Source organism: Rhincodon typus, chromosome 48, assembly GCF_021869965.1.
Source record: "Rhincodon typus isolate 14 chromosome 48, sRhiTyp1.1, whole genome shotgun sequence".
NCBI lineage: Eukaryota > Metazoa > Chordata > Chondrichthyes > Orectolobiformes > Rhincodontidae > Rhincodon > Rhincodon typus.
Window position 1 is genome coordinate 3,673,961 of NC_063379.1, and position 13,551 is coordinate 3,687,511.

A 13,551-nucleotide genomic window follows, 5' to 3' on the forward strand; every position below is an offset into this window, starting at 1 on the left:
TTCCTGCTCCTCTGATGCTGCTTGGCCTGCTTTGTTCATCCGGCTCTACACCTTGTTATCTCAGATTCTCCAGCATCTGCAGTTCCTACTATCTCTGTTTCTGACATTGTTGTTTGTTGCTGACTGCATCCTAAGCATGACAAGCGTTCATGTACAAGTGTTACTGCAAGTACCTCAATGGTGTAAAGGGACGAGGGATATATAGTAGATCCACAGCCCATTCAAGTTAGTGAAGCTATAGGAGAGACAGTGGTATGGTGGGAATGTCACTGGGCTAATAACACAGAGGCCCCAGGCTAATGCTTTGGGGACAGAGGTTTAAATCTCCACAGCAACTGGTGGACTTTAAATGCAATGAATAAAGCTAGAGTTGAAAGTAGCCTTGGTCATGGTGACCCTGAAACTTTCATCGATAGTTGTAAAAATCCATCTGGCTCACTAATGCTCTTTAGGGAAGGAAATCTGCCATCCTTATCCAGGCTGGCCTGATGTAACTCCAGACCAATGTAGTTGACTGTTCTCTGAAATCTCCAAGCAAGCCACTCAGAGATGGGCAACAAATGCTCAGTGACACCTACATCCCATAACAAGGATAAAGGAAAGAAAGAGAAACGGCTGTATAAACAGCAAATAACATTTTCAGATTTATTTCCAGCAGAACAGAATTGAAAAGCAGCAAGGTTATTTGGATTTGTAGTTAGCAGATCTCCATATAGTTGAAAAGGCCAAAGAAATACTGGGAATGTGCTTTACAGATATACAAAGCAGTACAACTGTGATGCCAGAATTAAAAGATTACACCAAACAGGAATACAGAACAGGACAGAACTCTCTTCTCTGAAAAGGGAAGACTGAGGGATCATCTAATTAATGTCTTTGAAATAAAGAAAGGTTTTGATAGAGTAGATGTAGAAAAGATGTTCCCACTACAGACCATAAATACAAGAGAGTCACAAATTCATCCATTTAGGAATTCAGGAACTATCCAGACAATAGTAAGGATGTGGAACTTGCTCCCACAGGGAGTGGCTAACATGATTTCTAAAGGGAAACTGGATAAACAGATGATGAAGAGAGGGAGACGTTAATTGGGTGAGATAGAGAGAGGTTGGAGGAGGCTCATATTGGGCATAAACTCTAGACTATAATCAGACCAGTAGGCCTGTTTCTTTACTGTATCCTTTGCAACACTCCTCATCTTTTGAGTAAAAAATCTCTGCAATAATACCATCCTGCCAAGTGTTTTTCAATGTTAATGCACTAGCTGTTTTCTACTTACTGGTGTTTGACAGTTGAAAAATGTGGTCCGATGATCAGACTTCTTTGGTGCCCCACCTACGCAAGGTGAAACTCCTCGTGTTGGCGTTTTGTTTACATTTTATTCAGAGAGTGCATTCAGTGTCCTTTCTCTCACTAACTTTTGGCTGAGGCCTCTGCTACTGAAACAGCCGTAGTTCTGAAGTGAAGGTAAAGGGATAATCACTCTACTAGTGTGCTCCCCCAAACCTCTCAGCCGTCCATCCTTGAGCCTTGCAGGAATAACAAGTTGCCACATGTGGAATAGCCTGTTACGCTGGGTTCAGTGGTGCTTAGGGACTTCTTGTGTTGTTTGTGTATCACCCTGCTCATCTCCCTGATCATATCCCTGATCATATCCCTGTTCCAACTATTGTATCTCCCATGTCTCTATTTTGCTCAGTTTGTGCCAAACAGCAGCCAATTTTAAAACAAAAATAGAGATTGCTGGAAAAGTTCAGCAGGTCTGGCAGCACCTGTGGACAGAAATCAGAGTTAACGTTTCGGGTGCTGGGTTCTGAGTGTCACTCGATCCGAAACGTTACCTGATTTCTCTCCACAGATGGTGCCAGACCTGCTGAGGTTTTTCAAGCAATTTCTATTTTTGTTTCTGATTTACAGCATCCACAGGTTCTTTCAGTTTGATTTAGGAGCCAATTTTAAAACATGTGTTTTGATTCCCTACAGCAATGCTTTGCCACAGAAGGGTTCCAAGATGGAGGCCAGTCAGGAACATCTGAGCCAGTTAAGACACAGGTAATTGTGTGGGGCTATGAATCTTATTTGTGCTGTGTAGAGGCAAGTGAGGTTTGCAAACTGATTTGACCAAATTGCAAAATCCACAGGGGGCATTCAACAGGAGTTTGAGCATTTTAAAATTTCAAAACCCACATAGAGGTATTGAGGAAGAACCAGGATACAAAGCTATTTGATAGCAACTGATGGGTATCTTTCAGAAATACCCAACAGCTTGTTCTCAGTATTAAACTAAAGTTAGCCAATAAGTCAATAACCCCTGAACCAGTACTAAAGGAGTGCCACGCTAATGGAAGGCCAGTACTGACCGAGTGTTGTATTGTCGGAGGGTCAGTGCTGATGGAGCACCCCACTGTCGGAGGGTCAGCGCTGAGGGAGCGCCAGCGCGGAGGGAGCGCCGCACTGTCGGAGGGTCAGCGCGGAGGGAGCGCCGCACTGTCGGAGGGTCAGCGCGGAGGGAGCACCCCACTGTCGGAGGGTCAGCGCTGAGGGAGCGCCGCACTGTCGGAGGGTCAGCGCTGAGGGAGCGCTGCATTGTTGAGAGTGAACATGGGAGGCGAAGTAGGCCATTCAGGCTGTTCAGACTGCTTCTGATAATCCTCAATTATACTCCCTGCCTTTTCACTATAACTCTTGATTCCCTTCTTGATTTAAAAATGTGGCAGCCTCAAATATACTTAATGTCCCTGTCTTGAAAACCCGTTAAGAGAAGAAATTTCTCCTCATTTCTATTTAAATGGGTGACTGCTGATTGTGAGGCTGTGTTGCCTGGTCTTAGACCTTCCCTTTAGGAGAAATAACCTGCCCACATCTCGCCTGTCAATATCATTCTGATCAATCTGTGCTGAAGATCATTCTGTGTCTTAAGGTGTAGCTCCCAGAACTGAATACAGATGTGGTCTAACGTCAGAGGGCTTGTAACAGAGGGCTGACTTGCAATGCTCTCTGTACTGACTTAACAAAACACTTCAGTTGGAGATGTAATTGCTGTATTCAGGAAGAAGACTCCGTATCGTTGCCTGTTGTCAGTGTAAGGATGGGAACCTCCTGAGGACAGCTTTAAAGGAGGGACTGTTCAAAATCGCCTGGAGACAAAAGTTGATCTTGGTCAGTGTCAGGGCTTTGAGCCCAGACTGGCACTCTCCAAACATTAAGGTTTCGAGGCATTTTCAAGCTAACCCAGTAATATTCCTGCCTTTGTTCTTTCCAGGTTTCTGGATCGATGTTCTTCCATTAAAGTACCTGTGAGCAAGCTGAGAGATTTAAAAAATGTCCAGAGGTCTTATGTATCCAAGAAAGAACACCTGAGAGAGGATGAAGCTTCCCTGCAAATCTTGCAGGTATTTCACTCCAACACAACTTGCACAGCCAATAACGTTACAATAAAGGGCAGAGGGTCCTGATTTCCATCGTACTACATGTAGAATCTTACAGTAGGCAAGGGAGGCCATTCGGCCCCTCCTGTTTGTGTTGGCTCTTCAGAGAACTCACCCAGTACCTCAGACCCCTGAAAACTTTCCTGCCAGCTTGTATAAACCCAGTTCCCCTTTTGAAGCATCAAAACTAGGAGCAGGAGTAGGCCATTCGGCCCCCTTCCTGCCTGTTCTGCCTTTCAATATGACCATAACTGATCCTCTATTTCCAAGCTGTATTCACACATTCCCTCCATGCCCTTGACACCTTTTAATACCTAAAAATGTATCTGTCTCTCTCTTGAATATACTCAGTGACCCGGCCTTCACCACTTTCTGTGGTAGAGAATTCCACAGGATGACCACCGTATGCTTAAAGAAATCTTTCCACATCCCAGTTCTAAATGATGTACCGTACATACTGAGACTGTGTCCCCTGACTCTGCGAAGCTGGGCTCTGTGCTCTACTGTCTGTTCTACAGGACGCACACCGAGACAAACATTGACTGTGCCTGAAGGAGCATCAACTCTGTGAAAGACACTCTTTGGTCTGCCCGAAACTTGTTGTTCTTCCAGAGCAAGGAACTGACCTCGGCTGAGTTTTGCAGACTGGCACTGGGTCCAGGACTACGTGCTGAGGGACGCACTAAAGCTTAAGACATTCCTGCCCCAACCCCGACTCAGTGTCAGCTAAATGACTTTGCCTCTCCTTGTGCTGCAGGATGAGTTGGATAAGATCATCGCGACACTGGAACGGAACAGTGAAGAAGCGGACAAGCTGCAGAATGAGATCAGTAGTCTCAGAGCATTTCTGGACGAGACTGAAAACAATGAATTCCAGGTGGGTGTCTCCCCTGCTCCGGCCACACGTGCTCCGTGCGTCGTACAACATTCTCCGCAGCTTGATTGTCTCTTCCTATTAGTTAAAAATTTGTAAGGGGACAATGCCTCATTTCAAGATGTTCACCTGTCTCTCAGTGTATCACAAGCAAAGCTGTGGTGCAATATTAACCCTGACCCTGTTCTTGCTGCGTATCCATAGACAGCAAGCCTTCAGGCTGGGAGTCTCAGAATTATGTTCAGGGACGATGGTATTCCCTCCATGACTACAGCCAATAACCTATTCTTCCTCCTCCCGAGTCCTCTTATGTAAGGAATGGAGGGATGTGGACCAAGAGCAGGCAGAAGGGATTAGTTGAATTTGGTGTCATGTTCGGCACAACATCCTAGGCTGAAGGGTCCGTTCCTGTGCTGTACTGTTCTCTGCCTGACTGTCGCTGAGACTCACACAGCTCTGATGTCCATCACTGGTGGGCCAAAGAGGTAAATCTCAGATGGATACCCCCTCAATTGGGGTTTAGTAAGAGTTCTCTTTACCTGTCCTGTTACCTTTAATGATCTATTATGCAGATACACCTAGCTGTCTCGACTGCTGCATGACCCTTTAGAATTATATGCTAGAATCGTATACCCATCTGGGGAAGGGTCACCGGACCTGAAACATTAACTCTGATTTTTTCCTTCACAGATGTTGCCAGACCTGCTGAGCTTTCCCAGCAACTTCTGTTTTTGTTTCTTTAGAATTATACCCTTCATTTTGTACTGTCTCTCCATGTTCGTCTGAAATAGATCACCTCACACTGCTCCACACTGTACTTCAGCTGTTACTTGCCCACCCACTCTGCCAACTGGCTATGTCCTTTTTATTTAATTCATTCATGGGATCTGGTTAGACCAGCATTTATTGCCCATCCTTAATTGATGAGACAAGAGTTAAGAGTTGACAACATTGCCTCCTCAGAGTTTACAATGCTCCCAAGTCTTGTACAAATCACAGACTTCGAAACTTCTCCCTGCACACCAAGATCCAGATCGTTATATGTCAGAAAATGTTAGGATTTCAATATCAACCCCTGGGGAACTCCACTATAAACTTAAATAAAAACCGAAAGAACTGCGGGTGCTGTAAATCAGGAACAAAAACAGAAGTTGCTGGAAAAGCTCAGCAGGTCTGGCAGCATCTGGGAAGAAAAAGTCAGAGGCTGCCAGACCTGCTGAGCTTTTCCAGCAACTTCTGTTTTTGTCCACTATAAACCTTCCTCCAGCCTGAAAAATACCCATTAACCATTCCTCTCTGTTTCCCATCCCTCAGTCAATTTTGTATCCACTTTGTTACTATCCCTTTTACCCCTCGACCTAAACCTTTCCTCACGGGTCTGCAGTGTGGCATTGTATCGAATACCTTCTGGACATCCATACACAGCACATCAACAGCATTACCCTCATCAACCTTCTCTGCTACCTCATAGAGTGATAGAATCAAACAGCACAGAAGCACACACTTCAGCCCAACCAGTCTTATGTTGACTATGTTCCCAAACCAAACTAGTCCCACCTGCCTGCATTTGGCCCAATCCCTCCTATTCATGTACTTATTCAAATATCTTTTAAATGTTGTAACTGTGTCTGCAACTACCACTTCCTCTGGAAGTTCACTCCACATACTAACCACTCTGTGTAAAAGGGTTGTCCCTCATGTCCTTTTATAATCTTTTTCCTCTCACCTTAAAAATAACCTCCCCCAAGTTTTGAACTCTTCCACCCTAGGGAAAATACCTTTGCAATTCATGTTATCAATGCCCCTCACAATCTTTTAAACCTCTATAAGGTTACCCCTCAACCCCCTACGCTCCAGTGAAAAAAGTCCCAGTTTATCCAGCCTCCTTATAATTCAAACCCTCCATTCCTGGCAACATCCTGGTAAATCTTTTCTGAACCTCTTAATAATATCCTTCCTCTCACAACCATTTCCAAAACTCCAGGCAGTTAGTTAGAGATGATTTTCCTTTAACAAATCCATGATGAATATTCCAAATTAACTTTTCCATGTGAATACTAATCCTATTCAGAATTATTGCTTCCAGAAGATTCCAATCACCAATGTTAAGCTGACTGCTCCATAATTGCTGAGCCAACCTTTTTACAACCGTTTTCAAACCAGAATGTAACATTAGCCATTCTCTCTGGTTCTCCGGCACTAGCCCCCAGACGCCGTTTGTTTCAAATCCCTGTTGATAACTTTCGCTGAACCTTGCACTTTTTCCGTTGTAACTTATCATGATCTCTTCCTCGTGTGTCTCCTTGGGTTCTTGTGCCAGTTACCGTTGATCTGTCGAGGCTCAGCAGGTCTGGTCTCCAGTATCCAAAGTTCTTTGTTGCATGTTAAACCTGTGTTCTGTCATTCCTGATCCTCCTGCCACTGCAAACTGTTTCTCCTTCCTTACTTGTATAGGGGAGGCGATGGCCTAGTGGTATTATCGCTGGACAGAGACCTAGATAACATTCTGGGGACCTGGGTTTGAATCCTGCCATTGCAGATGGTGGAATTTGAATTCAGTAAATATCTGGGATTAAGGATCTAATGATGACCGTGAATCCATTGTTGATTGTCGGAAAAAACCCATCTGGTTCATTAATGCCCTTTAGGGAAGGAAACTGCCATCCTTACCTGGTCTGGCCTACATGTGACTCGAGACCCACAGCAATGCGGTTGACTCTTAACTGCCCTCTGGGCAATTAGGGATGGGCAATAAATGCTGCCCAGCCAGTGATGCCCTCATCATTTTTCATGACTTTAAATATCTCGATTAAATCTCCTTATTGGCTTGTCTGCTCATGGGAGAATAATCCCAGTTTCTCCATTCTCCCCACCGTCTGAGACGTGATTGAAAGGTTTCAAGTGTGACTCACTGCATAGCATTGAGGCATTTTTCAGTTTGCTGGAGGTTCACTAAACAACAGTATACAAATGTAACAAAAGAACAGGAGTAGCCTCCAAAGCCCGCTCTGCCATTCTGATCTGATTGTCACCTGCCTCCACATCACTTTTGTTTATCACTAAAAAAAAAGCTCTTGGGATTGCAGTTAATCAAAAATCTAGCTCAGTCCTGGATATATTCAGAGTTCCAATCCCTACTACTGCCTGTGGAAAAGGTGTCCCCAGGTTTATGGCCCTCTGAGAGAAGAAATTCCTCCCCATCTCTGTTTTAAACTTAAGACTCCTTATTCTGAAGCTTCGCCCAGTTCTAGACTCCCCGTTGTTGGGAAGCACTGTCAAGCTGTTTCAAATGTTCTCTTTCAGGAAGGTCACCTTCATTCTCCTGAACTCCAATGAATACAGGCCCCAACTACTGAACCATTCCTCATGGCAGAAAACCTATCCTCACACTCCAGAGAACTGTGCACAGCCTCCTGGTCTCCCAGCCTATTCGGCCTCTCCCTGCAGCTCAAACCTCCAACCCTGGCAACATCCTTCTCAATCTTTTCTGAACCCTTTCAAGCCTCACAATATCCTTCCTATAGCAGGGAGACCAGAATTGCACACGGTATTCCAAAAGTGGCCTAACCAGTGTCCTGTACAGTCTCAACATGACCCTCCCAACTCTTATACTCAATGCACTAACCGAAAAAGGCAAGCATACCAAACGCCTTCTTTACTATCCTGTCTACTTGGGACACCACTTTCAAGGAACTATCAAACTGCACCCCAAGGTTTCTTTGTTCAGCAGTCGTCCCCAGGACCTTACCATTAAGTGTATACATCCTGCCCTGATTTGCCTTTCAAAAATGTAAGACCTCACATTTATCTAAATTAAACTCCATCTGCCACTCCTCAGCCCATTGGCTCGTCTGATCAAGGTCCCCTTGTACTCTGAGGTAACCTTCTTCACGGTCCACTACACCTCCGTTTTGGTGTCACCTGCAAACTTACTAACCATACCTCCTATGTTCTTGTTGGAAGGACAGGGATGATCCCACTGTTAGTATTCTGAAGAAGTGTTGGGGAGATGCCCCTAGTGTCACGGCCAATATTCAGGGTAATTTTAAAGAAAAAAATAGATGATCCAGTCCTTTTCACGCTTCTGTGTGCCAGAGTTTGCTGTGTGCAGATTGACTTTTGTATTTCCTGCATTACAACCCGACTGACTGCAAGTCAGTTTGGGTCGTCCAGAGGTCGGGAAAGGCACTGTGTCAACGTCAATCTTTTTTTGTTACTCCAGAGACAAGCTGGAATGAACCACTTCTCTCCTTGAGGCAGGACACTGACACCTTTTCCCTCTCTCCCCAGAATGTTGGTGTTGGGGTTCTAAACCTCCCAGAGCTCCCTGAGTCCAGTTTCCAGCAGACCACTCTTCAGGTAAGTGCCCGTAGTGTGGCCAAAAGGGACCAAGGGAGATGACGCAAGTGGCCAGAACCAGTGCTGAGAATGGGAAAATAACACGTAGGGGGATAAGCAGATTGGAGCAGCTGTGAACAGAGCCATAAGCGATTAATGGCTTAAATGAATGGATGTCAATGCAGGCAGATGTGAGTTGCTCTACTTTTCACTTGAAAGGGATGGAGCTCTTGGCTACATCCTACTTTCTAAATAGTGATAGTCTAGACAGACTAGATGTCCAGACTCGCCCTTTGGCTGGTGCACTGGGGTGAGCTGTGGAGACTGGATTCTCTTTTTGTTGTGATAGGAGCAAGAGTAGGCCATTCAACCCCTTGAGTCTGCACTGTCATTCAATAAGATCATGGCTGATCATTGTGCTCAATACTCTAATCTCTCCCTCCCATAACCCCTGATCCTTTTAGCTGCAAGAGCTATATCTACCTCCTTGAAAACTCACAATGTTTTGGCCTTCGCCACTTTCTGTGACAGAGAATTCCACAGGCTCAGAACCCTCTGGGTGAGGACATTTCTCCTCATCTCAGTCCTGAAACGTTTACCCCTTTGTCCTTAAACTATTCCCTGGTCACCCTACTCTATGAGTTGCACTGTTTGTCCAAATGTTTTGATTCCATCCTCAAAATGGCCAATTGTTTCCCTTTTATGATGCTATCCAGAATTAAGAAAAGGGCTTCCACCAAGTTCCTTTAATTAACTCAAAAATAATCCATTTATTGTAAAACATTATAAAAAGACAAATGGTTAAGCGGATTGACATCTGAAGTATAATCCAGAGTTAGAACTCTGCTCCCTTTTAGTCTTAACACAAACATATCCACACAACACAAAAGACAAAGACTCTGCAGAAACTACATTTAAAATGGACAAAAGAAAGATAGCAGCCTTATTGGCAAATGGTATGAAAACAAAGATAGAGTTTGATGAATTCACATAGTCCACTGTTTTGTTTTTGTTTTTTCTCTTTTTTTTCTTTTTGTTTCTTTTGTTCTTTTTATTTCGTTTTAAATTTATTTTTATATTTAGTGAGACAGAAAAAAAAGACACAGTTATGAATACAATTTATTATACATACTTTTTTCCGCCACCAGGGAAACACACGTGTGGCCAGCTGCATATTAACAAGCAAAACCTGTTAAGAACAATGCTGACATCAAAAAAAAGGTGATGGGCATAGGGTAGGAAGAGAAGGAGGGGAGTACATTAAAATGGGGTTGGAGGGGCCCCTGCAGGGCCCACTTCTCTCTAAAGGCAGTGAGAGCACCGATGTACACTGTGTGCTCCCTCACCAAAGCGCACCCAGGCTCGAAGGTAACCACAGAAGATGTGTAGGCAGTCGACAGAGATGACCGATCCCTCCACAACCCGCTGCCTGGACCTGTTTATAGCTAGCCTGGCCAGGCCCGGGAGCACTAAGATTCTTGTTGATGGCGTCGAATTGCTAAGAGCTGTCAACTAGTGGAAGATCTTCCAAACTTTGTCTTAAATAGAAATCGGTATAGATCCAAGTCTTTGGAAAGTGGTCACACCTCATCTTTTCAAAGGTTCACAAGGTTGTCAAAACACCGAGATGTGGAAGTGTTTTCAGATTCCCAATTAATTCAACCAAAAACAGGACAAAGAGACTTCCAGTTTTGGAGGTCTTTCTTCCTTCTGACTCCCTAGGTGTTTTAAACAAAAATCAATCCCCGAAAGGGTTGCTGGGCAAATATTAGCGCAGGACCTCATAGCCTATTTCAGGTGTTCCAGCAGTTAAGGGCAATAAAACCCATTCCTTACCTCCCTAAAAGCTTTCCTTGGCTGTTTTTCCAAAATCTTTGTGTGATCACCAGCTGGCTTACAGCCCATGTTAACTGTTGATTTAATTCCTTGACAATGCCCTGGTTAATTGTTCAAAATCTTCCAGGCTTTTACTTAGTCCATAAATATAGACATGTAGAACTAGCAGTTACAATTGAATCCACTGCCTTCTACAGGCAACCTTTCCAGATCAGAACAACTCAATGGGAAAAAATATATCTTTCTTCGTGTTACCTCTGCTTCTTTACCTGAAGTGGAATAATTCCGTTTTCTCCAGTCTGTCCAGTTGACCGCTGTTCCCTTATCATTAGGACCATTCTGGACCAACCCTTCCTGATTTTCTCTGCTCTAAAGAAGACCAATGTAGCTTGTCCAGTCTCTCCACTTGCCCCTGATAGAGTGGCATCACTACCAATTTGAGTTGCACATCCAGAGGCCACACATTTAGTGTATTCCAGGTCACCTCTGTCCAAATGCCACTTTTCTTCTTCTTTTTGGGATGAGTGCTGTTGGTATGATCAGTTTTGCCCATCTTGAATTGACCTTGAGAAGGTGATGGCCTCTTGAACGGCTGCAGTCACACCTACAGTGCTGGAAGGGAGTTCCAGGATTTTGACCCAGTGACGGTGATGTAGTTGTCAGGATAATGTGTGGCTACAACAGCAGGTCAGGAGCAAGGAATTTCAGTATAACTCACCTCTGGACTCCTCAAAGTCTGTCCGCCATTGACAAGGCACAAGGCAGGAGGGTGATGGAATACTCCCCACTTGCCCCTGGATGAGTGCAGCCCCACAACACTCAAGAAGCTCGACACCATCCAGGACAAAGCAACTCCCTGCTTGATTGGCACCACATCCACAAACATCCCACTCCCTCCCCCACCGAAGCTCAGTCATAGCAGTGTGTGCCATCGACAAGATGCACTGCAGAGATTCACCAAAGATCCTCAGGCAGCATCTTCCAAACCCACGACCACTTCCATCTAGAAGGACCAGGGCAGCAGATAAATGGGAACACCACCCCTTGCAAGCAGCCCCCCCGCCAAGTTGCACACTGTCTGAAGTTGGAAATAAATTGCTGTTCGTTTAGTGTTGCTGGGTCAGAATTCCAGATTTCCTTCCCTAAGGGCCATTGTGGGTCAAACTGCAGCACATGAACTGCGGTGGTTCAAGAAGGCAGCTCACCTTCACCTCAAGGGCAACCGGGGATGGGGCAATAAATGTTGGCCTGTGATTGATTGATTAATATTTATTATTTATCCCATGAATGAAAAAAAAGCCCAGACTGGTGAGTGGCTTGGAGGGGAGCCTGGGTGACGTTCCCATGTATCTGCTACCCTTATCCTTCGAGGTAGTGGAGATTTGGAAGGTTCTGTCTAGCGAGGTTTGGATGGTGGTACTCACCTCTACCGCTGTGCGTCAGGAGTGAATGTTTAAGCTAGCAGGGGTCACAGTCAGGAATGTTCCTCCACTTCTGGTAGGAGCTCATTCCCAATTGAAGGCTACTCGAGCTGATTACACTTCGACACTGACATACCTGCGCGCGCGCGCACACATACACGCACACACGTATATGCACACACAGATGTGTATACGCGTATACACATGTATACACACACAGTTGCAACACACGCTTACATATGTACACATACACTCATACACAAGCATTCTTACACGCGCACACAAACATGTGCACACACCTGACTGTGATACACTGGGGCAGGGTCTTTCCCCATGTTGGGGGTGCTCTGTGCTGTCACCATGAATGCTTGTCTGTTGTCTGCCCCCAGGAGAAGCTGATGGCCATCGGAAATCATGACGCACTCCTTCAGGACCTTCAAACCATTCAACGTTGCCCTGCCATGCAAAACCTGTTGACCTTCCTTGAACGTGCCCACGCAGAAGCTGACACCATCTCTCCTATTGACCACTGAATTAATTTTGCTGTTAATTTTGTTACGCGTCTCTGCTGTTAACTAAATGGTTCCTTACATTGGGGTTATATGTTTCCAGAAGCAGATCTATAATAAACTTAGTTTTAACCACGCCTTTACTCGTGTCTGTTTTCCTTCTGCCATCTGCTTAAAGTTTCTTTTGAACAGGAGAGATGGTGTCCAACACGAGGACAATATCCCCCCTACTGCCAATGATCATTTGACCGTTTACATTGCCCTCCAATTCCTCTTGTACACTTATTTTCTAATCAACCTGTGCAGAGACGTTATTATACAGCTCTGGAGCTGGTGGGACTTGAACCCAGACCTCCTGGCTCCGAGGGAGGGTCACTACCAGTGCCCCACAAGCTCTCAGGTGCCTCTTGAAACCACCACTCACTCAACAAATACAGTTTGCAATCACATAGTGCCCTTAACACAATAAAATGTCCCAAGCGTTCATCCGGAAGTAACCAATCACCCAGTCTACACAAAGAGCTAACAGCTTCAGTGACCTGAAGTTTGATCAGTAATTGGAAATCTGAGATAGCGGTGGAAGTCTGGGATTGAGGTTTCAGAAAAAAAAGAGACAGAGAAAGAAAAAGAGACAAAACCGAGAAGAGAGAGACAGACAGAAGAAAGACAAATGAACACATTTTTTGCAAAAATTTAATGAAACTAAAACAAACAAGAAAAGTCACCAACAGAAGCAGAAGTTACTGGAAAAGCTCATAGGTCTGACGGCATCTGTGAAGAAAAAAAATCAGAGTTAACGTTTCGGGTCCAGTGACCCTTCCTCAGAACTGGGACCCGAAACGTTAACTCTGACTTTTTCTTCACAGATGCTGCCAGACCTGCTGAGCTTTTCCAGCAACTTCTGTCTTTGTTCCTGATTCACAGCATCCACAGTTCTTTTGGTTTTTAAGTCAACAAGCTGAATTAGCTTGAGGTTTATGCCAATGATGATAATCTATTATACAGTTGAACACTTTAGTTACAATTTTACACAAATGAACATGTTTATTTCAAAATTGAACAGAGGTGTGGATGGAATTGAACAAAAGATTATTAAACAAAAGTACTTCGTTCATAGGAATATTTCAAGGGATATTACAAGGCTG

General features: G+C 44.6%; 1 protein-coding gene across 1 annotated transcript in view; it reads left to right on the forward strand.

Moving 5' to 3' along the window:
- Positions 1-12,541, forward strand: part of LOC109914632 (centromere protein Q-like) — a 25,911-nt gene extending 13,370 nt beyond the window's left edge. Inside the window, 5 exon segments of the mRNA XM_048620753.1 lie at positions 1,984-2,052; positions 3,263-3,392; positions 4,186-4,305; positions 8,593-8,661; positions 12,287-12,541. Of these exon segments, the coding sequence (XP_048476710.1) occupies positions 1,984-2,052; positions 3,263-3,392; positions 4,186-4,305; positions 8,593-8,661; positions 12,287-12,430 (532 nt within the window). The 3' untranslated portion in view covers positions 12,431-12,541.
- The last annotated feature ends 1,010 nt before the right edge of the window (positions 12,542-13,551 follow it).